General features: G+C 37.7%; 1 protein-coding gene across 1 annotated transcript in view; it reads left to right on the top strand.

Moving 5' to 3' along the window:
* LOC139151518 (neuronal acetylcholine receptor subunit beta-3-like) overlaps positions 1–27,951 on the top strand; it is a 47,577-nt gene that overhangs the window by 9,372 nt on the left and 10,254 nt on the right. Inside the window, exons 3-4 of the mRNA XM_070724407.1 lie at positions 13,823–13,965; positions 27,515–27,559. Of these exons, the coding sequence (XP_070580508.1) occupies positions 13,823–13,965; positions 27,515–27,559 (188 nt within the window). The remainder of the gene's footprint in view (positions 1–13,822; positions 13,966–27,514; positions 27,560–27,951) is intronic.

Here is a 27,951-nt window from a genome sequence, read left to right as displayed (position 1 = left end):
TGCATTCGCCGTGCCCTGCAAGCGTGTAGAAGTTTAAGGTAATAAAATAAGGAATAAATCAGAGCGACTACTGAGGCCACATGTACTCAGGGGACGTAATGACTTCACACATGCTTCAAGCAAACCAATTGATAAATTGCCGTATTCAAATTACCTCATGCAGTAAATTTGAATAGAAAATAAGTTGCCTGTAGACGCTGTATGGAATGAATGCCCTGAAGAATGAAACTAAATCATGATGAATACATCGTGTAGCAATTTGATATGTTTATGCGGGCTTAATAGTAAATTGAAACCCAAGTGCAAGATCACATTCCTTAATATATACAGATGAATTAGAAAGAATGGTTATCTTATTGCATAGTGACATATTGTACACGTCAGTGATGTATGTATGTATGTATGTATGTATGTATGTATGTATGTATGTATGTATGCATGCATGCATGCATGCATGCATACCTGTATGTATGTATGTATGTATGTATGTATGTATGTATGTATGTATGTATGTATGTATGTATGTATGTATGTATGTATGTATGTATGTATGTATGTATGTATGTATGTATGTATGTATGTATGCATGCATGCATGCATGCATGCATGCATACCTGTATGTATGTATGTATGTATGTATGTATGTATGTATGTATGTATGTATGTATGTATGTATGTATGTATGTATGTATGTATGTATGTATGTATGTATGTATTTATGTATGTATTTATGTATGTATGCATGCATGCATGCATGCATGTCTGTATGCATGTCTGTATGTATGTATGTCTGTCTGTCTGTCTGTCTGTCTGTCTGTCTGTATGTATGTATGTATGTATGTATGTATGTATGTATGTATGTATGTATGTATGTATGTATGTATGTATGTATGTATGTAATTTGTGCATGTTCAGTTATAAGCGCCAGAACTTCAGTTTGACCAAATATTGCATCAAATGAAACCCCAGGTGTCTAGAAAACCGAATCCCCGCTTTAGCTAACTTGAAAAAAAGCCAATAAACGGGCAGCTTAAGAGTGATTTATTCTTGGCTAAACCAATTACATTTAAGGTTTAAGAAGAAAGGTCATCGTGAGTCATAAAAGTGACCTTTGCCAAGTTTAATTTCGTGATCGTGGTAATGAAGAATTTAAGGAGAGTCTATTAGGGTGTCCTGCAGAGATTTAAGGCCATCGCTGTTTGATATATACGTCTTCTTGGTGATGGTGTAATTATGTTAATGAGATTGTGTACACAGCTGACAGAGAACATGCCATTCTTTTGAAGGTTTAGCAATTAGTCCTATTACAGATTGGCGATATGACCTCGCTACATAATGAATTGTTCATTTCCTACCAATTAAGTGCGACATTTGGTGCAATTTTAGCTGTTCAAGCCTCATCTCTTGACAACTGTTATGGTTGCATCGATTTCCAAGCCGTTTGATCTATAAATTGTTTTTACAATACCCTTTTACTCAAGGGCATGGCCAAGAATATCTTTCGGAAAGGATATCAGATTGCCCTAAAATATTCGCCAAGGTAATTTGTTCTCCCACATTTTACTGTGAAGGAGATAGTATCATTACTTTGTTCACATATGGGTCCTATCACCATTTCGTATGTTTTGACAAGTCTACAATGATTGTTTTTTGTTTCGTTTGGATAGTTCCGCGGCCTTGTTTATGACCCGTCAACACACTACTTTGTAGATGTATTTGACAGAGATGGTAATGCTCTGGCATAACATACCAAAGGGAATCCGAAGCGAGCACAGTTATCCATAATTACCATCTGTTTGTCTGAGGAGGCATTTCGTTGCATTGATCTGAAATATACCCGGGGGTTATGTTGAGTTGTAGTACGGCTTAGTGTGGACCCTCTACTCCTCACCCCCATGTACTACATACACATGTAAACAGCTCAAAAAAGGCAGTTATGCTATAGCCAGTTAAAGTACTGACATTTGAAGTTATAGCGTGTCAAAACACACGATATGACATGTAAACAACATTAGAATCACAGTCACTGTCCTTTTAATCAACATGGCAAAATGACAAACAAACATTTATTAAAATACGTTACTGAATGATACGATTGTTTGGTATTTGTATATATCGATGGGGCAAACGAGATGTTTGTAAATTGTAAAATTAAACACACACATTCCACGATTTCTACAGTAACTCTGGCACATGTCATGTATGTCAGCGTTTGTAAATTTCTTTTCATAAGAGAAATAAAACGTATAATTTGTTTTGGATCGTGTGTAACTTATGATGTGCATGATCTAAACTCATTGGACCAACATAACAAATCTTACACTTTGTAGCGGTTCCTTTGTTGCTTCTAAAAATAAGTATTTCACTTAGCTTTAGATAAATTTCTATCAACTTAGTGAACTTACTGTAACTGAATCCACTGATCCGCTAGCCATTTCTCCACGTATCCCACCCGTCCTTCCACCTACCCATGACCTACCCACCTACCTACCTAACCTCTTTCGTTCTGTCTGTCTGTCTGTCTATCTATCTATCTATCTATCTATCTATCTATCTATCTATCTATCTATCTATCTATCTATCTATCTATCTATCTATCTATCTATCTATCTATCTATCTATCTATCTATCTATCTATCTATCTATCTATCTATCTATCTATCTATCTATCTATCTATCTATCTATCTATCTGTCTGTCTGTCTGTGTGTCTGTCTGTCTATCTATCTATCTATCTATCTATCTATCTATCTATCTATCTATCTATCTATCTATCTCTCTATCTATCTATCTATCTATCTATCTATCTATCTATCTATCTATCTATCTATCTATCTATCTGTTTGTCTGTCTCTGACATTCCATGTTGGCATTGTGTCCGTGCTGTTGCGTAAACTCCATGGTATTCAAGCAAACATTCTTTCCAGAGATTAAGGCGACAAAAGCCATGTTCACTTAGCCAGATTAATGATTTTAAAATATTAAGTAAATGTTAGCATTACGTTTCCTTTCTGGCTACAAAGGGACCGTCAAGAAGAAATAACCATGCAAACAATGTAAAAGCATCGACTTTATACATTTGTATTTATGTCAAAAGCTGCCCGATTTTTCAGTAAATATTTGTTCTTGACCAGCCGTACGCAGATGTCATTGACAGGCTTGTAAAATGAGATCGGCTCCCTGCAGCTGTTAACGGTTTACTTGACGAAATCCAAACACTGCATGTCCATCTGCATCTGATTCCTTAAACCAACCACCCAGTGCATGATGGGAGACTGAAAACGTGTGTACATTTACATGTAAATGAGTTCATGGTAGGTTCACCGTGAAAATTATATTGGAAATGCATTTTACGAGAACTTTGAGAGATCTTAACCGGGTTCCTCAGTCATGTTGATACATTGACTCGGCTCGATTATTCAATTCAGTATAAAAAATTTCAGTCAGAAACAATCAAAATAAACCACAGGCAAATTCGTCGCATGAATTTTTCATTTCTTTACACTCCTATTGATTGATATGCAAAACAAATCAGATAAGATGCATAACGTTTACATTTTTATTGCTTTGTTAGTCCCCACGGACACCGTCCGGGGGGACTTATAGGTTTGGTCATGTCCGTGCGTGTGTGCGTGCGTGCGTCCGTGCGTGCGTGCGTGCGTCCGTGTGTCCGTCCGTCCGTCCGTTCACGCAGATATCTCAGACATGCCCAGGTCAATTTCTTTCAAACTTTGCACAAGGATAGTACCCTACCCCATACAGATGCACGTCGATTTGTTTCACAATGCGATCAAATTTGGCCGTGTTAGAGGACTTTTTAGTTTTCACCTCCATAGACTCCCATGTATAAGGCAGTCTCCATAGACTCCCATGTATTAGGCAGTCCATAGACTCCCATGTATAAGGCAGTCCATAGACTCCCATGTATAAGGCCAAGAAAAATAAAAATTTAGTTTCTCATCTTATTCATATTGCAAAAAGGATGCAGTGACACAGTTTTTAGTCAACAGGGATGAAGTCCAGGGGGCTTATAGATTGGGTCATGTCCGTCCATGAGTCCATCCGTGAGTCCATCCGTTCACGCAAATATCTCAGATATTTTGACAAAATGTCGCGTGACCTCGGTGACCTTTGACCTCAAATATACATATTTGTCCATAACTCAGTAAACACAAGTGCTACATCCTTCATGTATGGTATGATGGGACACACTATGACGCCACATATTGTACCTCATTAATTATGTGCATATCTAATTTTGAGCGAGTCAATAGAGCTAGAGGTCTGATTTTTTGCCCACGTGTGAACACGTGGGCATATGTCGCAGCGATGTCTGTCTGTCTGTGTGTCTGTCTGTCTGTTGGTCCATTTTCTCAAAAACGGCTGAACGTATTTCAGTCAAATTTGGTAGACATCTTCAGAATTCAAATGGCTAGAACTGAAAAGGTTTTGGTGGGCATGGCTTGGATATTAATGAAGTTATGAAAGTTTTAATTTTTCTGTTACGCCGCGTATGACAAGTGAAAACAATCGACTGTTTGAGGGCGCTGTGAAATGTGCTTGTCCAGGTTGGCTACAGCTGCAGCTGGATAGCTCTGGTTTCAACCACGGTCCCTCCGTGTTTCAACCTCGTATTGAACATTAAAAATATGATATTTTATTACTCATTCAACTCACTATTCAAGATAAAATATCGTTTAGCAAATTAGCTTTATCCTTGGTAATTGATTGTTTCCCTCGCTGCTCGATCGCCAGAAATGAGTACATACGTTCTTAGCCCTGCGTACGATGCTGTGTGTTCCGCTACAGCTAATAGCCCGCTCACCACAGCCCTGCAAAGGCCCGTACGTAGAGTTGGTGACTTCAAATCCATTTTGGGACTTGACGTAAAAAGCCAAATTACTGCCAAAATTCAGCGTTCTTGGGCCCAAGTCATATCCCTGCCTACCTCAGCTACTCGATCGCTTCCAAAAATGCCAGTCTTTTATTCTTTTTTCGTAAATAACCGTCGATGTCGGCAACTCTCTCGCTAGCCCTGCGTACGTACGCAGTGTACGCTGTGCATTCCCTGTGTGCGTTCCTAACACACAGCGTACACTGCGTACGTACGCAGGGCTAGCGAGAGAGTTGCCGACATCGACGGTTATTTACGAAAAAAGAATAAAAGACTGGCATTTTTGGAAGCGATCGAGTAGCTGAGGTAGGCAGGGATACGACTTGGGCCCAAGAACGCTGAATTTCGGCAGTAATTTGGCTTTTTACGTCAAGTCCAAAAATGGATTTGAAGTCACCAACTCTACGTACGGGTCTTTGCAGGGCTGTGGTGAGCGGGGCTATTATTAGCTGTAGCGGAACACACAGCATCGTACGCAGGGCTAATACGTTCTCTACCTAGCCTCATGGCATGGAAGTGCTGATGAATAATATTACTTTGGGTCAAAGGTATTGAAGTGTCCAATCAGGTTCGTGCACAGAGTCCAAGGCCATGACCTACTTCATGTACTTCTGCACTGTTTTGATTTTGCTTCGCCAAGAAACGTATTCGTCATTGTCCATAGAAGTATGTTTGCTCTCCTTTGAGGTTGTTTGTGAAACAAATTCCGGGATAGGCCTTGGAATGCATACGATCGGCATCGCGGCAGTGCATGTAGCTAGCCCTACGAGTATGGCGAGAGTGTCTGGCTTTGGCTACGCCGCCTCCCACCTCCGGCAGGCGGCGTAGCCCCCGGCGTAGCCAAAGCCGGACACTGTCGCCATACTCGTAGGGCTACGCATGTAGCGTACCATGCTTGTGTAACTGCCGAGCTCAACGTGCATTCACGGTTGATACTCGTGTACAATCATGATGTGTTCAATTCTGATGAAGATTCATAAGTCTTACTTTTGCAGTCTTTTTTCCGTACGATAATCCCGACAATACGTGTTACTGTTAGACGAGGTGGCCATTTTATGATTCAATACTGCACAGCTACATAGCGTCACTATCGTGTGATCGAGGTACAGCATTGTTGATTTCATACAGAAACTCTGCAGAGGGAGAAACGATCGTTGACATGAACAGTCAATGTACTTCAGCACGTAGTCCGCAGATAGCGGATCGAGAAAATAAACGTGTCCCAGTAAATAACGGAATATTTATGTACATTAACTCGATATTAATCAAATTTCCAGCTCATCGCAAAAAAATGTATTGCAAAGATTAATTTGTCACTGACAAATACTGCACTGTATGGAAAAAACAGTCTGTAGAATAGTTCAACCTCAAGTGGTATTACCCGAGACAAACACTTGTGTTGTCAATTTGATTTCATTTCATAAACTTCATACTTCATCGAGTATCGTGTATTTCAGCCTTTGTGAAGCCATTTTATTGATATTTTCAATTTTTGTCTTGGCTTTGTTGTGGAATATGTTGAATCGTCTCCGTGGACATGTAGGCAAAAGTGTGACGGGGTCGAAGTGACTTGGGTACCTGGGGCCGACCAAAACCAGTGTGAATTACTGGGATCAAAGCGGACAGCGGCCGGGATGACGTGTTCCCCAAGCGAGCTACCTTCAGAAGTCTGTTTCATCGCAAAAAACGTCAACTTTTAAAACCCGTCATTTATTTACTGATGTTATTCTCAGCATCACAAACATATACGCCTCTGCTATGTATCACAGCAAATAGTTATATTTGAGCGCCCCGTAAATGGGATCCTCGTTTTTTGCGAACCCGGAAGTGTGTTCTTGCTCAACGCATTTCCTACCCATAGCGAGGGAAACTGCCCGCGTTCCATGCTCCCATGCACCCTTTTTCAATGCCAGTGCAACGCCATCTGTGCAAAATTTGTTGTGGTATGCTCCCGTGTGATGGAAAACCTCTCTTATTCTAACAATGACGTAGTTGACTTTGGACTTCGATTCGTAAATGTGATGTCCATGCAGTGAGTTTGGGTTGGCGCGCTTATAATGCAATCTTCGCCCGCCTGCGGTCCGATATCCCGCATTTATTAGCGTATTTATCTGTTTTGACTTGACCAAAGTTGGCAAAACTTGCTATGTACATTAAAGATACTATGATACAAGATTATTGAAAGTCATGTGACATTTTTTTTCAGCCAATTCCCAATATGCATATTTAATGAACCTTCCAAATTAGGGATATATACTGGCATTTACTTGATAAAATTTGGCGAAACATGCTGTGTACATTGATCATTATACCAGGTTATAACAGTATTGAAAGTCATTTTGCATTTTCATGTCAGCTAATTCATAATTTGCATAAATAGCTAACAAGCTTTCACGGTTTGGCATATAGAGCTTGAAGGACTTGACCAAAGGTAATTACACATGCTATATTGTGATACAATGACAGTACTCAAAGAAATTAATTATTTTTATTTCAGCTAATTACATATTTGAATACTTAATGACCTTTAGATTTGATCTGTGGTGAAATTCATTGTGTTGATCATAACTCTTTAAATGTAGCAAAGCATGTAGCAAAGGTTCAAACTTGCACATAAATGCAATATATAATGAAACACGTGAGCATTTTCAGTTCATATCTGGTTTACTTTAGCCAATACCTTATTTGCAAATTTAATGAACTTTCCTAATTAAGGATATTTACCTGTCTTGACCAGACCAAAGCTGACAAATTGTTTTGTACATTAAAGATACTATGATACGAGATTATTAAAAGTCATTTAACATTTTTACTTCAGCCTATTCCTAATTTGCATATTTAATGAGAACATTTCAATCAATTCCTTATTTGCATATTTTAATGAACTTTCCTGATTGGGGATATATATTTGGATTTAGAATTAATCTGTGGTGAATATTATTCGTTATGTTGATCATAACACTTTCAATGAAGTTGCAGAAATGTGGCAAGGGTTCAGTTTGCATATAACTGCAATATATAATGAAACACGTGGGCATTTTCAGTTCATATCTGGTTGGTATATAGGGATAACTTAGCAATACAATTTTTTTGACAAAATGTCATGTGACCTTGGTGACCTTTGACCTCAAATATACATATTTGTCCATAACTCAGTAACCACAAGTGCTACACCCTTCATATATGGTATGATGGGACAGCTTATGACGCCACATATTGTACCTCATCAATTATGCGCATATCTAATTTTAGGCGAGCCAATAGAGCTAGAGGTCTGATTTTTGGTATATAGGGATAACTTAAAGCAATACAATTATTTTGACAAAATGTCATGTGACCTCAGTGACCTTTGACCTCAAATATACATATTTGTCCATAACTCAGAAACCTCAAGTGTTACACCCTTCATATATGGTATGATGGGACACCTGATGACGCCACATATTGTACCTCATTAATTATGTGCATATCTAATTTTGAACGAGTCAATAGAGCTAGAGGTCTGATTTTTGGTATATAGGGATAACTTAGCAATACAATTATTTTGACAAAATATCACGTGACCTCGATGACCTTTGACCTCAAATATACATATTTGTCCATAACTCAGTAACTACAAGTTGTACACCCTTCATATATGGTATGATGGCACAGCTTATGATGCTTCATACTGTACCTCATTAATTATGCATATATCGAATTCTGAGCAAACCCATAGAGATAGATGTCTGTCATACATATGCACATAGATTTGTTCTGTGATACGATCCAATAAGGCCGCCATGTGGCCATTATATTACGATTTTTTCATGTCCTGAACTACAGCTCAGACATGTATCAAGCGAATTTATTCAAAAGTATTTTTATCACAGACCTAATGAAGAGGACTCTATCCTCTCTGAGGACCTGTAATCAAAGTACCCATTAGCAAGTGGGGACTGTGTCATCAACGATGACTTGTTGACAAAAGTTAATGGAACACGAAATGCGATTTCAGCGATTTATAATTTGTACAGGAAAGTAACTTTATGTTTGAAATATGCTATATAATGTTATTGCAAGAGAATACAATTTGTCAGAAACAATTGAGCATTTAAAGTCAGAAAGTTCTGAAATACACAACCTTCGTAATGTCAGTAATTCCTGAACGAGGTCCTTGATGAGTGCAGTCCGAGTCTAATTCGGGATTTGCCGACGGAATGATTCCTTTCAACCGCCATAGCATAGTCCACCATATTGTGGTTGAAGACGTCTCGTTTGCAGCCGCCTCATTTGTTCTGACCCTTGCCATGTGATATCTGAGATGTGGAACGACTCTCAAACCTTTGAAATATTTGCTCACTATGGCTCAAGAGAAGGTGAAGATCATTATTCGCTCACCCCGCCCTCCTAAAACAAACAAATGCTGACTACTTCAGAACATAAGGTACTAAAGAAGTACCTCTGAATCGTTGAAAACTATCAAAATCTGCATGAATTCTATTCTCAGTTCTTGTTTCTGTATCGTTTTAGGTAAACTAATATCTCATAAGTGAGAATTTACAAAGAATACAGGGGAGTGCGAGAATAATAGAATCCCACACCCCAACGGGTTGGGATGGAATGTCTCACACGAGTTGGGGAATTCTGTCTCACACTCGCCTTCGGCTCGTGTGGAGACAGAATTCCCCAACGAGTGTGAGACATTCCATCCCAACCCATTGGGGTGTGGGATTATTTTTCTCACGTCCCTCCAATATCTTTAGAAAATTGCATTTTATTGTGGTAGGTTTATACTATCAAAAACCAGCACACGATTGCACTTGTTTCATTTGTATCATTCCGCAAAGAAAAATGAAGTTCCGTTCATTGATGAGCATATCAAACACGTTAACATGTATATTACCGATATGGCAATTTTGTTTTGTTGGTCAGCCACAAAATTCTCCAGGTCATCTGAGGAAAATGTTGCGAAACAGCTCTGGTGGCCATCTGTTGATGACATTGCGTGAAAGCTGTCGTCTGCTACAGCCTCGTGTGCAAATGGCTCGCTCATCGAAGTCTTTCGCTAACTGTATCGCTGTCAAGTCGGTTCGTATTCCTCTCCAGAAAATATGTCGACGAGCGTAAATAGCCGATAGGTTTGTAATGGCCTGAATTCTCCCGTTACAACATAAAAGCGGTCATCCTCCGTGTATTTGATGCCGACGCCGCGCTGACCGTAATCAAATCTAGAACAACCTGTTCACTCTGCGGTTCAGTCGTCCGTCCCCTATAGTGCCAGTTGTACATTACGCGATGTTCTATTCGTCAAATAATTCGTACAGAGGACTAGGCGCTGAGCAGAATTGACCAATCAACATACGTTTCACATACGAGGTGCTCGGTCGCGCAACAATACAGAGTGTGAGAACAAATTGTTCTCACACTGTGTTCTCACACTCCCAGCGCACTAGGGACGTGAGAACTAATATTTCGATATTACTCTTACTTGTCTGTCTGTCTGCTTTTTTTTTGTTTGTTTGTTTTACTTGCCTCTCACTTCAATTGTACAAATCGATCTTTGATGAGCCAGTCCGATTTACAAAGTCGTCGATGGAAAGCCTCTGTTTACGTAATATTAGACGATGGCATATATGTACTGTCCTGTTTCCCAAAAGTGTCGACAAATACTGATAGGATCACAAGTTTCCCTTACATGCCTACCGATCGGAGCCTGTATTATGTAACTTCTGTCGCACATGTTTTGAATCGCCAGAAGCTACGTAACTATTGCCTTTGGGCAAAACTAAAACAGCATATAGTGAATAAGTACTCGACACCTCCGCCATACACGAAAAATAGATACTGACTGTCCTGAGCTGGACTCCACTGAGATAACATTTAAGCGCCAAAGCGATAGAATATGATATTTTACTGATATTTATAAACTGAAAATAAGTATACTGTCTGTGAATGTTTTCTCGCATACATTTCAATTGAATGAAATTTGAAAGACTCGTTTTCACAGAATTGATTCTCCCGAGGCGCATATTGTCCAAATGATGTCATGGGTATATCTATAACATTTGCCAATCAATAAAGATGTAAATCCCAATTGTCAAAATTATGCTGTTATTCATATTTTACCGACAAAAGTCACGATAAAATTTATCCACTGTAGGGTCTTTCAACGCTCGATAAATTATCGATAGCGGCAAACATGTATCATAGAGACTGAAAGAAAGGTACTTGTCGCAATTATGAATTGTTGCTCTCTCTCTCTCTCTCTCTCTCTCTCTCTCTCTCTCTCTCTCTCTCTCTCTCTCTCTTAACCTAGTAAAAAAAAGCGACACAAGGCAGATCTGTAATGATGTGATTAATTGACGTTATTCTTGTATTTTCCTCAGTAAACAGTCGTGTATATTCTCCAAAATCAATAGGGTCAAACTTTGCAGCACCATCAGACAACTGTGATAACGATAAAATATTGTGAACGAATTCCCAACAACATAATTTGTCGACTAAAATAGTAATTATATGCCATCAGTCCGATCATCGTACTGGTAAGAGGAGCTCACATCGGCTTAGGTAAAATAGTAATAAGACTTAGTACCAGCGTTCAACGAACTTTCAGCTTTCATAGAAGTTGAATACACATCTGTTTCGATAGCTGGATGGATTTCGAGCAAGGACAAATTCAATTTTAAAATAAAAAATGCTGATTGTTGAATACATAGCAGCGAAAACCTTTTAAATACTGCTTTTAGAGCTGTCTTTTTTGCGAATTTTGAATGCGCTTAACCGTACCAGAATTGTCACTTTTTGTCGTCTGCTTCACTTCCACTGCCATAAGGGCAAAGTACGCGTAGGCTAAGGCGTGTCCCAGTTGTTCAATACTCCGTATCGGCTCTGACTTTCCGTTGACAGTCTGTCACTTAATTTTAAAAATTCGTTTTCTCCCGTTACCATTGCTAAACTACCGAGAAAGCTGTTTTAAACTGCTAAAAGCACACATGATGATAAAATACAATTATAGTAATACAACCCTCCCCAACGTTGCCAGAATACAGAGCATAGGCAACAAAGCTGTTCGTGCAAAAAGGTGATCGTACACGGACGGTTATTTGCTAGCAATTCTTTGAGTATCAGTGGACAGGGAAAGGGGAGACCTGTAGTGTTTCCTCATTAGCGGGTAGAGACATTTCTATTCCATCGTGACTGTTCAGCAGTCAACTTTATAAAAGGGCCTCAAAGGCTGAGTAGAGAGTATAACCTATCCAGTTTTTGTGAAATTACCCATGGGCATGGAAAAAGCATTTTGAAAAGAGATTTCAGTAAAAGAGGGCGGAGTGAGCTCTTTTTTGGTGGGAGAAGGGAAGCAGGGAGATTTCCGAACAGCGGGTAGTGAGAGGGGGGAATAATGGGCGAGAGGGGGAATTTTTCAAATCGCAGCAGGGAGTGGTTCCGAAAAGATATTATCCATGTTATCTCTATTATCAGAGATATTATGTTAGTAATTTCGTCAAAAACTACGTCAGAATATCATGCTAAAATGCAAAATCACCCATGGTTACATTTATATTAACTGGTTGGCAGCATACTGTGTGTTTTCGTTTGTTTTTACAAAAATTATCACCTTCAACTGAATAGGTCAATATATTTTGTATTTATTCTTCACTTTCATTGTTAGCAATTCAGAATAAAAAGTCCAAGCAATGCCGTCGACCAAGAACATTATCGTAATTTTTTATGCGTTTCATCTTTTTATTCCTGTAAATTGCATTTGCATTCCATGTTTTGGTGAAGAATTGCGGTTGACCATGTAGATAAGCTTTGTCGGAAATCAGTAAATAATGGGAGTCTTTTTGTCAATATAAGAACCCTTCCATTGAGTTATTTCTGTCGACAAGTGACGCATTGCCAAGCTAGGTCAACATTACTCTCATTTAGGAATACTTGTAACGAATCATAATCAAAGAAACGAAACACTGTTTGACATCCAACATAAAGCTTGCCACAGAAGCCTTGTCATCCTTTCGGCGTGCTGATATAGGCTTTTGTGTAACTGTCAACTCGAGCTCTTTACAAACTGAAAAAATGGCTGATTCAAGCTTACGCAGACGACGCCTCGGAGAAAATAGTATCACCTAACATAGAATAATTCAAAAATACTGCTAATCAGCCATCAATCTTTGACGCCTTCCTTCGTCAGATATACGTCATCCTAACACTAACCGATAGCAACCAATTCACTCCACCTTTTCTTGTCCCTGAAGGCTACGGTCGATCATTTCCTCTCGTTTATTCCATTGCAGCACGAATTTACTAATAAAGGAATCTTTGCCTTCAGCTTCCTGAAGTAAAAATAATGAAAGTATGAATCTACAAGCTTTACAGAGCACTAAACTAAATTTGCAAACAAGAGTATGATTGATGGAGAAAATAACTTAGTGTGGAAACATGTGAAAACTGAATGGGTGCTCTATATGTGTGCATTGCATGCACCAGTACCCGTACCGGTTGGTAAGACGTTCTGTTGAGGTGTACATCCGGGTAATTATGCGGAGAGGTCAGGCATGACGGTTGGTCACGCTTGAGGAGTGCAATATGATGTACTGATATTTTAGAGTTTTGACTTGGAGAAAAAACAAGTATAGGGACTGATTTTCAAAATACAATCTTGGGATAAACTCAACGGTAGTACACATGAATAGGCCTCTGTATGGTATGGTGTGATTTGGCAAGAAAGAGAGCGACATTCTCGGGATTTGGGCTAAATTTGCCAACGGACAAAAGATCGTCGGACAGAACATGTTTAACAGAGACTAAAAAAATGAATGGAAAAGAGTACATGCCAGACAATTGCTGACCTGAGAGAGAGTTTGGTTCGTGTGGGATGGTATGATTTTGATAATTATTATATATCAGTGATATTACAAAATAATCATATAAAATTTTCTTTTTGTAGATTACAATGAGAACGTGTCTCCCGAGGAGAGATTACACGAACACTTGTTTGACGGTTACTCCAAAGCAGCAAGGCCTGTTGACAACAGCAACGACTCCGTTTCTGTCTACCTGTATCTAACTCTCAACCAGCTGATTGATGTGGTAGGTATAACCATTCTTTGAAATGATGTAAAAATAATGACGCTGTAATGTTCATTCATCACTGCGTCCAATCTCTCGTTGGTCGTATGCATCAATGATTCTCTCCATCAAATACATCATCGGAAATTGAAGAGACGATGGCATTGCATAAGACATATCGAATTATTCTCCCGATGCTAATACCATTATGTTTCGTGTTATGCGAGGTTTTTGATTAATTTGACTCTTCGTTGACTGTACCCATACATCATCCAGCCTGACTACTTCACTTGTACATCCCACATAATTTACTGCCTTAATATTTTTGTGGAGCAATTTCAAGCAAATGCGTTTGAGAACACTTTCATTCACGTTTAAACCAAGTGTTTTTGCAGACATATTTTAGCGAGATTTGAGCCATCTCTGTGCTCTTCTCACCTGATAATTCATTCGTTTTTGAAGTGAAAACATACACATACAATCTTATTTTCAAACAGTAGATCATTCATAATACTCTTAGCAAAGAACAATGGCCGTCATTATTTATGTCATTGAGTTATAACGGTACTCGGCCTTTATACTGATGCTAGCATGCGTAGGTTGAAAGATATGAAAGAGCAATGCCCCATCATGATATGTACAAAAAACCATTGACATAGTTTAAAAGTGACAGAAAATGATATCTGACCTACATTAAAGGATAAACATTTCACGGATGAAACCATTGCTAAGCAATGTGCCGTGTGAGTTGCGATGTGGATAATGTGTTTTCCCTGTTTCAACAAGCCTAAACGTTTTAAAGAACCGCGTGATTAGATATTTTGAAGACGTCGACCGATTGACCTTGCTTTGGCATGAATACATCGCCAGAGTGATAGAGTGCTTAGTGTATGCGCTTGTCACGCTATCGATAGTGCTGTCAATTCTGTGCAATAATCTACACACGTGACAAACAAATCACTCTGTGAACTTCAGGCAAGTAACATTTTGATGTAGGTCCTTGTATTATAAATCAACATCATTGCATTAAAGGAAAGAAATGCGTAACCATTTCAAATTGAGCAATATTTTATTCGTAGTAAAAGATCCGATAGCATCAAAAGATGGAACAGGAATCCAATTTAAGTATCCATTCTATTCATTTTTCCTTCCACATGTAGTTGTCGTCCAAAACAACTTTTGTTTAGCTGGCAATGTCAGCCTTCATTATTGATAAGGAACTTTTTAGTTCTAATTGTTGGCAAGTATTATTAACGCAGAATCAATGACAGATCATACCAACCTATTTAATTGTCTTACATCCATGCTTGTTTATCTACTTATATTGGTGCATACTGAGTTCAAAGGTCAGTGTGGTACCAACAAGAAGCATGTATTTAGTCGCAGGTCAAAAGTAGAATTATTCAGTCTCTTGCGAATAAAAGCTGAATTCGAAATTTATTTGTTTGACAGGTGTTTCTTACCTTCAGCAGATATAGCGGACAACAACTATAATATCTGCGTATCACAAAATGTTTGTGTCATTACAGCAAGCCAGGTAGAACTTGCCATAAAAGTTGCATGAATTGATTTCAATCTAAACAAGTTCCTGAACATTTCAATGAATGACGTCAGCTCTGTAATGACAGGAAATCGTTTGTAGTCGCGTAATGTTTGCATTCGCTGCAATTACCTTCTGCCTGCAGATAGGATGTTGTTTGACCAGAAAACGTTGAATCTTGCTAGCCACGAAGGAAAGCTACGAAACGATAATCTCCAGAAAGAGAACGCCAAATATACACAGAGAGGGATAAGTATCTTGGTTCGCTCGATGCTGTCAGAGAATGCATTGAACCTGGAGCGTATACCAAGTAGGTCTGTTGGACAATGTAATTCGAAAGTTAGTTTCTGTGATGTTGCCGAGTACCGTCACCACAAAATTTCTAAAGACTCAGGATGGCCCCGAGGTGTTCCGCACAGTGGTTTGATTCCAACGTAGGACGTAAAGCGATCACATTCTCGTTACAATAATTTGTCTAAGAAAACTATGGAGATTATTGCAGCTGAGTAAATTAGTATACATATTCACTCAAGGTACAACCGTGTGACTGTGCAAAACAATGTCCGTGGCTGCTGTTTCAAACGATACAGTAGATTTAATTCCTCTCTGTTGGAAATTCACCACTTACCCTCAAGCACTGTCAATGTCAAGAATTCACAATGATGAGCAGTATTTATTAGGAACGCTTTGTTGAAACGCGTATATGTTCCTACCTGCACGAATATCCAAAGCAAAGAATTGAATCGAAATTCACCCATCTCTTAGTGAAACAAGGATTAACATGGCATGTCGATTAAGAACGAAAAAATCGAATGTTATATGCCTTAAGTGACAGTTAACCGAATGAAATAAAATCAAGTCGTCTTGGAGAGTATAGGAGTGTTTTGAAGGAGAATTTTCAGTCCAGTCTTGTATAACGCGATATGTCTTCTTTCGCGTACTGTACACGCTATCATGCAACCCTGTCATTATTTTTCCTACGTGCTCGTTGGAAGTTCAAACTCTATTGATCGATTGGTCAAATTGTATCAACTGATTTTCTTAACTGTTTAGGGACTTGACGCATCCCTCCGCTCTCTGCCGAGCGCCAAATATAGAGTAATTGCTCTGTTTCTCTTGAAACGTCAAATAACACCTTAGTCTGCAATTTCTGCTAAGATCAACTGTCTCCTTTCCTAGCTTTGATAGCATCAGTTAACGATTACCTGGGACGTGGTAATATCAATATCTACTGGCATGGCCATATGAGAAACATGAAGAGATTTGCTATATTCTAGAGTAGGCAGTTTAATTTGTAGTCTTGCCGAAAAGAGCCCTAGGGAAACGACTTCCGGGTTATGTATCCTTATTCAACAATCATGTTGCCTCTGTACAAATTTTACTGCTGGTGTTGCATTTCATTGTACGATTTTCCAGGTCAGATTTGGCTGTCGGTAATAAAGCAATCTGTCACAGAGTGGTATTGAATAATTCCTCGTATAAGTGCACCATTTGATCTGTCGTTTCACTTCGAGTCGGTGTGTGTATATCAGCTGAATTGACCGTCTCAAACATTCTCTCCCAAATAAATTGAATACGACAACGTACAGCCGTTTTGATATTAAACAAATATACGTAACCAAATATCACAAGTAAAATATAAAAAGGATGTCATACATGACGAAAGGTATATTTCTGATAATTTTCAGAACAAAAGTGACTATTTACGAACTGTTCCCATACTGTCGACTTGTAGAGTGTTCAGCTTCTACGCCTCATGACTATAAGGTGGAAAGGTGTTATATCGTACATTTATGGTTGAGCTATGCAAGTCTCTGTTCATAGTTCATAGTTTAAGATAATATTTGGTTATGTTATATCTCTGCAGCTGATTTAGAGCTCGGAATTCCTTGATTGTAATTAATACTCAGTATCGCATTTCAGTGTGGCATTTTTACCTAGTTATGAGTTGCCAAAAGGTCAGTTCGTTGCTGTCCTTTCCATTTGAATAGCAATGTACACTTTGCCTGAAAGTATGTTGTAACATGCGATTTGAATACTGGATCTAGATTTATTACCCTGCATTCTACTGTTTAAGTGAAAGCTACTTTTCGTCGTATGAGTGTAACGTATCTGAGCTTTTCAGATGTGATATTTTACATTAAAGAGAAGCTTAAATACCGACCTTCATTTTTCTTCCTTTTCGAAAGTGTTGTTCCCTTCATTTATACAATTTAATGCTGTAATATAACACCATGATAGTTTTAAAAGGTTCACACTTGTCTGGATGGAAACTGCAGAAATATCAGAAAAATGTTTCAGAATAATTTGAAAGAAAATGAATCTAGACAAGAAAGTGTATTGCATTTCAACGTACTTTCCAATGATGGCGGCGATGTCTCTAAATTCTACTAAAAGTATATCATGGTCTGTAGCTGTTATGGAAATTTAATCCATTGGAAAAGTACATTTTGAAACATCAACCAGCATGCATGTTACCTCTGTAATGTTTAAATCCTTTTACGGTCGAACCGTGCACGAACTTTATTATTCCGTGGATAAGTTAAATCCATCTATATGAAAATTGTGGTGAAAGGGTGAACTCCCTAATGCATTGTGACAGCTCAGTGTCATACACTTTTTGAATTCCAGTTTGCCAACTTGCTCTACATGACCCAAGCACTTTTAATGTGATATCTTATTGCATCAGTTAAAGGACCCTATGCAATTGCTCGACGTAGCTCCAAGTTGTACTAACGATACGAAAAACTAATTGTTTTCTTGTACTCACAGCAGCGGACGAGTACATCCATTTGCAGATTCTAGAACTGTTTTGTTTTGTGAACAAATACTTGCGATTTGATTGAATTCCCTGCTTGAAAGCCTTCCTGACGCAGCAACCAAACAGGACGACACTACGCATGCGTAAAAACGCCATTACCGTGAAAAAGGGAATCTGGGAATAGCTCTGGATTGTTCTGAGTGTACGTTTGCGTCACATGTGCTGCTAAAAGTGGAAACAATTATGCAAATATGTTCCTTTGTATGGTTGATTGGTCACAAACTACCCTTTGATTGCCCCTGTACATTACCCAAATGTGTACTTTATTCAATTATTTATTCTTTTATTCATATATTTATTTGTCAATTTCTTTACCCATGCATTTTGCTCGTTCGTTTCTTCGTTCGGCCATTTACGTATAAATTGAAATGCAGTCGAAATGCATCATCAGCAGAAAATAAGTATGGTAATTTTGCTTGTATTCTCGTTTTCTTACGATATCACGAGACTTTGTGGAGATAAACTGGTCGACCTACTTGTGCTTTCGAATGCCGTTATTCTTTCCTTGTAGGCTCTTTGAAAAAAAATCAGACATGAAACAACGTTTGACATTTAAGATATTTATAATGAGAAGAGCACAACAGCAGATGTTGTCTCGGCGGGATCAATTATATTTGTCATGTCAAATATTTATCTGAACATGCGAAGCCTCTTAATGTCATATGGTGCTGGATAGTCTGTTATCAAAAGAAATTGATCTGCCGTCTGCGTAAATCGATCACACCGCGAGATTGTCATCCGGTTCCGTTTGACGAGTTTGGTCGCCAAATTATCCAACATTCAAACAGAAACCAATATCATAGACTACATTTGATAATTTTTTTTAATGTCACTAGTAACAGTCGGTAACCAATCGCCAAAGACCTCGTACGCATGCGCAAAGAGATGCAAATCCTTCTTTTTCTATTGTGGTCGGTCAGTTAACCAAACTGACAGAGGAAAATCTCGCCATTTATCAAAATAATACGTCGATTAGTGATATTTAGGCTGTAATATCGCGATGATACTATTGTTCTCTATAATGGTGAATAATTATACATTTTTTGCCAGTGAGATTTGTTTTCAAGGTACTGGTTTTTATTTTTGAATACACGTAAAGTTCACATTTTCAATGTTGATTCCTTATATTGTTCAAATAAAGTTGGCAAGGGTTTTCATCAGAAATACTGACGATACGATAAATCGATTTGGTATCAGGAGTGTGTGAAAAGGTCATGTCGGACAGACATTTGATTCATTCCAGTGATAGTGTGCATGATGAACACCTGTGATGAACACCTGTGATGTAAGTAAGTGGAACTGAATGGATGGAATGATGGAAGGATGAATTGATGGATGGATGGATGGATGGATGAATAAATGAATGAATGAATGAATGAATGAATGAATGAATGAATGAATGAATGAATGAATGGATGAATGAATGGATGAATAAATGCATGATAAATAAAGTGACAGCAGGTCAACATAACCTGTCGTGAAACATAACTTAAAAGAATATGAGGCTTGTTACTGGTATCCATGGAGATCTGTGATAAAAGCAGACAGCGGAGAGTGAGAAGCAATTTTCCCCAATTTTACCAATCGGCCATTTTTCAATTTAAAGGCTAGCAATGACTCTGTATAAACTTAAAGACATGATAGCTAAGATAAAGATATCCGAAAGTGTACTAAACGTGGTGATTTTATGGTTAAAAAAAATCACGATTTTCACATAAGTGTGTGTATCGCATAAAACAATCACCTATTGTCAGATCTTATCTGTGATACAGAACTTCTTAGCGATTGTGTTTATAATGTGGAGTTTAAACGTCAGTCTGAATATGCGGATAAAGGACATGAAGCGTACTTGACTCGAGATAAGCTTCTAGAGTTGGCTGATTATCATCTCATCTATCAATATTAAATGCTACTTTTCTGTCAGGAAACCATTAATTTGAATAATATCATGATTTTTACAATAAATGGAACTGTTGAAGTCTGTAAGTTCCCAGAATGAGTGGATGATTTGCGTAAAAGGTCCAAGTTGCCATCGTTACGATTTTTCAACAAAGCATTGCTTCTAAGTCCTACTGTGCCGCTGTATCGAGTTCAATGATTAGTATATTTTGAACTCTCGCCCTAGTTTATGCTCTCACTTTGGAATTTCAATTTCTGCACATAAAAATCCAAAACTAAAAATGATTTGTTTTACTTTCATATACTTTTCCTTGGTTTTGCTGGATGTGACATAATTTCTGAGAAATTTAATGTAAATTGCACCATTATAATGTAATTATGACTTGTTAAATAAATAAATACCAATTCTAGTCAATTCAAGTTCTTACGAAAAAAGGAGCAGCAGCAACAGCAGCAACAACAACTTCGTGTCTCAATCATCTATGTAGTCATTGTTGAAGCAGATGAAATAATTTAAAAACCCGTTTTGCAGGATATTCAGCTACAGGGAAGAACGTCTTTCACTATCTCCTCAACGAATGAACATTTTAAAAACAGCAGAATAATAGATTGACGATATGGCTACATTATACATCAGTAGACAGAGACGCACGATCAGATCGCTTTATTGTACGAAACTATATACAAGATTGTATCTCATCTAAAGGTCATATGAGCCTTAACGTCCCTGATTGTATCTTAGAGTTCATGATCGATCGGTAGAGGGGCAGTGACCTCATAGCGAACATGACTCTTCTTGATGTGAAGTATAGCACTTTGGGACATTGATCCAACATGAAGCCAATACTTTATCGCAAACTGGCAATGTTTAAAGTGTAATGATGTTATAACCAGGTCAAATGTCGACGACATGATCTATTTTCCAAAAGTTGAAAATTGTATTTCCCCACGTGTATTGAATAGCGCATTGGAACATTGAAGTAACACGTTTCAAGACACTGTATTCTACGTGAGTTGTGTCGCCCGACGAATTTGTATTTTTTTTCATCACAATATAGATGTGAATTGATGGAATAGAAAAATAGGTAACACATTTACTCTTATACAAGTAGATACAACAAAATATTTTGTATGTACGGTCTGGGTTATGAATATAATCTGTTTTTTATGAACGACGATTTATAATTCTAATTGTCACAAGATGGCCAATATAGTTTCATGTAAATCAGTCATTAAAATAGCAGTATATGAGATGTAACTTCGCTGTCATATTGTCCAAAACGAGGCACGACATATTTAATGATGGTGTTACACAGCTCAACATCTATTCCCCGTTTCTTAGCACATGAAACGGTTGCCATGGAAAATTGCCTCTCGATTGAACTTGGCGTTAAGCTGTTGCTAGATTGTTTTTTTTATCGCATAAATAAATCTAATAAAATCAAGTTCATTTCGAATGCAACGGAAATTGAAACGGACGCTTTCCTTATTTTGAGGAAAAATAGAATTAGACCAGTGTTGGTATGCTGGACTACTGAGATTTCAATGTCATTATCACAGGAACGTGTGACTTTTATTTCAAGTCAATTATTCATGCAGTACTGTCTGGTAGTCGGTTTTATGATCCTGGCAAAAACAGTGCGAGAATATCTCGGTAAAATCTGGTTAAAGGTGACAAGTTTGAATCTGATCATCAAACTAATCAAGCTGACGACAAAATGTGTGATTACGTTATGCCTTTGTATCAGTTGACAATCCTCGTTTATGATGCGATGCAATTTCCAATATTTTGAATTTCATTACTGGTTTGCCCCCAAATCTGTTCGTCTGTACACTACCCGGTGACCCACATGTCTGATCATATTTAAAATTTAATTAAGGGCCAAAGCTATTGATCCACATGTACACAATCAAAATTGCTCGTAGAATGGAAATTACAAATTTCATTTCCCGCCGATTTGAAAAAATATATCTAGTATATCTTGATACGTCAGAAAGGATTTCACGGATGAGTAGAGTGCTTTGTATCACTTGAGGTTATCGAACCGGATTGAGGAAAGCAATCCCTTTTATCAATAACGTAATTTATAATGGGTATAAGGAGAACCATGGAATATCAGGGGTTGTGACAATTTAGACAGACGACACACCTTTAGGCATTCACCCTGGGGCAGATGTTTCCATGATGACACTGAGGAAGACAAATTATTCCGGTAGAGGCGACACAATTTAAATTTTAACTGACCTGGTAATCAGGCGCAGCTCGGCATTCGTCATTTGCCGTCAGCCAAAATAAATATTGTCATAAAGAATACAGAATCAATGCTCTTAGATTATGTACATTGATCTCCTGGATTAGTTCAGATTCGTTGAAAGTGTGGCCTGAAATATAGATTTCTAAATATTCTAGTGTACTATATCAGATGAAGGGCTGTGATGTGTTTTTGAAGTTTTATAGGATTTGAAAACAAAACTTCGGCATTTGCTGTTGCAATGGTGCGTATTAGCGTAACTTACTGACGTGAACCGGGTTCCAATAATTATTTTTTTAGAAAAGTGTAACATGGGAGCTCCGGCCATTAGCTTCAAGATGATTTGATACACATGGAGAACACCGGACCAACCAACCTCCTTTGAGAAGAAAATCAGTGATTTCATGAAACTGTGAATAGCAAACATACCCCCTAAGATAATGTTAATTGTGAATGGCAAACATACTCCCTAAGATAATGTTAATTGTAAATGACAAACATATTCCCTAAGATGATGTTAATTGTGAATGGCAAACATACCTCTAAGATAACGTTAATTGTAAATGACAAACATACTCCCTAAGATAATGTTAATTGTAAATGACAAACATACCTCTAAGATAACGTTAATTGTGGATGGCAAACATACCCCCTAAGATAATATTGATTGTGAATAGCAAACATACCCTCTAATATGATTTTGTACCGGCTCAGCACGGGTCCATTATCTATCTATTGTTTTTCCAATCAAAGCAAAAACAACCTTGTACTGTCACCATATTCCTTTCATCATATTACATTAAAATAATTATTACTATTACTTAATCCATACTGTCACTGACGGTCGTTTAGTTGTACGTAATTACGCGTACGTATGACGGCAGGGGAATGAGTACGCGCATTTGCCTAATCTGTGATCTTTTTTCCGTTAAGTTGTGCGTTTTCGATGATTTGCTACAAACTTTTAGGACACATGCGAGATTCGTGTGATTTTCACTAAAATTAATGTTTTTAAGTGAATAACTCTCTGCAAACTTGCGGTACCTAAATTGGCTGCCTTTCTTCTGTAAAGTTGTATCTGAAGTTTGGGGAAATCTTTGTCAAATTAACCGCTAAAAAGTCAAGTGAGACTACACTTTCGCGTTCATGTTGAGAAAGCATAGCAAATACTTCTGTTGTTTGATAAAACTCTACGTGATATTCATATATTAAAGAAAGTGGCGATTATACTGTGATGAATTACTAACTTCTTCGCCAAAATTAACAGCTGAAAAAAATTGTATGCATAATAATGACTACAGTCACGTAGAAGTGTCGTTCGCCGTTCCGAATGATCACTACTCATTATTTGACCTATTACTGAAATATTTGCAACATAGGTTTCAAATGTGCGAATGGTTAATGACCACAATATTTATCTCACTTATTCACTCCTCAAGGTGATGTCCATTATTACTTTACATTCTCCATAACGCTAGGATTGTTGTGTACCTAGATGTGTCTAAATGTTGCACAATGTAGTTTTCATTTCTGTACCACTAAAGTGTGGAATTCATCACAGAATGATATAAGGGAACTATCTAGTCTGAGTACATTCAAATGTAAATTGAAAGAATGTGTCAGAAACAACGTGCCTTTGCGATTTACTTTTGTTGTATTAAATATTTTCCTTTTCTTGATTTATTTATGAGCACGGATGAAAATTACCTTACCAGTAATTAACTCGGCCGCTCTAAAAAGTGTAAATAAATAAATAAAATGAAATAAAATAAATATTGTTGTTTACGGTTATGGTAGTAGGTGCCTGGAACTGTACGATTTAAACTTTTGCTCATCATTAACGCATTCTCGTTCAATATCACCAATGTAAACCATCATGCAATCTTTGTATTGATATACATAATTCTCAAATGTACCCATATTTTAAATTCAGAAGGACTGCACATTGGTAACTCTATCGCCAAAATTGAATTTTTGATTTTCACAAAAAGCAAGACAGTGAAAACGTCACTTTGTCAACAAGCTTCAACAAGCCCACTGAGAAGGAACACTTGTAAAGTTTTGCAAAAGTTTGGGAGTCCGAATATCTGTCCCCAAGGCGCGTTCTACTCCAAAGATACATGTTGAGAACGCTATCGAAGGCAACGGTGTCCGGGACTGGGGACCGGCAATGATCTAATATCCACTAGATGGTTTCATCAGCTTGCATTTGTTTATTTGTAAATTTTGAACAGTCTACTTTGAATGGCACATTTACCTTACCGCAGAAACCAAGATGTTTTCATAACCAACGGATTGTTGAAAACGTAGCCATCAACATTTCTTTAAAAACCTTCCAGCTCTCTGATAATAAATATTACGGCTGATAAAATTGGCGCCTCCATGGTGGCTGCCGTCTTACTGTGACCATTACGATAGGACGACAATTAAACATTCTATTCATCTGAACTCCCTCGCGATATTTACAACACATCTTACCGTCTGCCTTTTTATAATAATTTTATTATCTCTGTCTGTATGCCCTGTTTTCTTCAATTGCCCTGTGTAAGTAGATTAACTGTATTTCTTTAATATCTACCTTTCTCAGACTGTGTCTGTGTGTCCCTTAATGGCCTTTACTATATCTTCTCAATCTCTTCCATTTCCTCTATTGGTCGGCTTCTTATGTGCTTGCCGCCAACGATGTCATTGTTTAATTAGTCGTCTACAGACTCTCTAGTTATACCCCTGTCCTGGTTTCTGATAATATTGGTCTCTTTTGTCTGTCGTTATGTATAGTATTGCTGTCTGTGTTTTACTGTCTATGTCTTTACTTCTCACAGTCAACATCACTCTTATATCAACTTGCTATAGCATTTCCTCTTCATCGGTTCCTAGCTCTACCATATGAGCTCTACAGTATTATCTATCGACGAATGTATGGCTTATGTTAACTTTTCTTAACCATGTCTCACTCATATCATACTTTGACTCATATTACTTGGACATTAGGTCCTTGAAAGTGACTCAAACTTTCTACGATAACAACTGTGTGAGAATGTAACATCGCGTGGCAAAGCAAGCTGACTATCGCTGTATCAAGATACATGCTCAATGCTTGCTGCCACCTCAAAGAAATCGATAAAAAAGAAAACAACCAAGCTCCAACTTTACCCAAGATACATGTAATCCTAAAATGACGGTTACGACGTCTGTATAATTCCTATAAGGCCAATTCATCACGTGCACTTCGTCTGTTTGCGTCGACTCATGACGTAAATGCTTTTGCAGACCAGACACAAGCCGTCTGTGTAGAATGTGTTGTTGAAATAAAAGCATGTGACAGTGGCGTGTGTGGGACATTTTGCAAATTATATATAGAGAGAGAAAGAGAGAGATATCTACACAGAGAGACAGACAGACGGAGAGACAGACAGACAGACAGTGCAGACGAAGCGAAAGAATGCACCCCTTTCAATTAAGCTATAAACTAGCGTATTGCAATTCTACGTTCATATAGTGCGCATTTGAAGACATTATATCTATTTACGGCCACTTATGTGAGCATTAGTCTTAATAGGTGAAATTCATCTACGTTTCTGCAGGGCTTCTGATCAATAGAAGACATAACATTTAACTAGACAGCAGTATTAAACTGTCTGTTCACGTTATTTGATGTACACATTTGTAGGGTCTGTCAATGCGCCGACACTTCAGAGATTTCCAAAGGATACTCCAGAAAAGCACTCAGGGACGACTAACTTAATAACGTTCGCTTTTAAAGAAATATTGAACAGAAGACATCTGTTATAAAAGGGACTCTATGTAAAAGGCACTTTTTGTATGTATTACCAGATTCTAATGTATTAATACTTGGCCAGTCGCGATTTATTATTCGAAAAGTATTTCATTTCATTTTCATTTGAAGCGATCATTCTGTTAGCGACCCGGATGGTTGGAGGCAATGACATTGTCATTTGACGGCGTACAATTTTACCGCTTTAATATGAGATTACTGCGATGCAATTTCTTTTAAACTAATAAATCAATTTTGTTGGCAAAAGACTAATGGCCTGTTCTCTGGTGTCTGCATATCCAATATAACCCGTGATTCACGACGCCATCACTCAATGTATTACCAAGAATATGTTAATGATTCATGTCAGCGGTGGTCATGTTTTACAAATAAGATAAAGCAAGCAATGTGCTTCCGCCATCAATCGATATTATATATCGAATGAAAATAGTAGAAAGAAGTAATATTTCACGCAAGCTAATCCAGAGCGAGGCTTCGAAGGTCATGTCAACAGCAGGGCAAGGTCTATGTATTTACGTTTACAGAATCGTTCTGATATTAAATCCGAGAACAATTCTGCAGGCATCTAGTTCATGTTAGTCGTTTGTACGAAGTATTATTTCTGGATTGATAACATAACATAGTATTTTATTTAAGGACTATTGACAGTAGTAAACCACCAAAGGATATATTATCAATGGCGTATTCTTTACAATGAATGGAAACTATGTATGTATGTATGCATGTATGTATGTACGTATCTATGTACGTACATACTTACGTATGTATGTATGTATGTATGTATGTATGTATGTATGTATGTATGTATGTATGTATGTATGTATGCATGTATGCATGTATGCATGTATGTATGTATGTATGTATGTATGTATACATGGATGGAAGGATGGATGGATGGATGGATGAATAGATGGATGGGTAGATAGATGACTGTAAGGATTATATAACATGACTTATAATACGTACTATATTTCTGTATTCATTGTCGGCCCATTCTTTCATACCTAATAATGGAAACAAAAACAAAACTGCTGTCAATGTTATATTTACATTCGTATATTTGTTTTACTGTGACTAATTTGAGTCGAAATGCAATTCTGTCTTGATTACATCTGTATAAAGTATCATCCTTGACACAGTCACGTAGGGGAGCATTCCTCTGACGACAAGCCATACAGCGATACTACGCATAAAATTTACACGTTTCATTCCTCACCATTCATATTACTTGATTAAAAAAGGTTTCGTCCCTTGTTTTTCAGGATGAGAAGTACCAAATTATGACAACCAGAGTCTGGCTACACCAGGTAAATCTATATGTCTTCTTATAAATAACATTTTCTGTCTTTGTTTCTTTTTCCAATATCTTCCACAGTAATTTACATCACTGCTTATTTTTGCACCAAACACCGATAAATGGAAGCCAATAGAGTTAGAAAGCAATCCTGGCTAACCATTGTAATGCTACTATTTTGTTTCAAGAATGGCAGGTGGAATTGATTTCTATGTTTTTGTTCGATCAGAAATAATTTCTGATTGTTATTAATCCGACGTCAATATGATTACCATGGCTGCGAAAAGATCACGCGACTCTCCTTTTTCGTACTTATCTTTAGTATTAACATTCTAAGTGTGCAAGATTCTGTGCTTTGGTGCGATGATAATGATGTAAAAAGAGAATGGAAAATCAAAAACAAAG

The sequence above is a fragment of the Ptychodera flava genome, chromosome 2 (genome assembly GCF_041260155.1).
Source record: "Ptychodera flava strain L36383 chromosome 2, AS_Pfla_20210202, whole genome shotgun sequence".
In the NCBI taxonomy this organism is placed as follows: Eukaryota; Metazoa; Hemichordata; class Enteropneusta; family Ptychoderidae; genus Ptychodera; species Ptychodera flava.
Note: the sequence above shows the minus strand (reverse complement) of the source record. Positions and strands in the feature narration are given on the sequence as shown.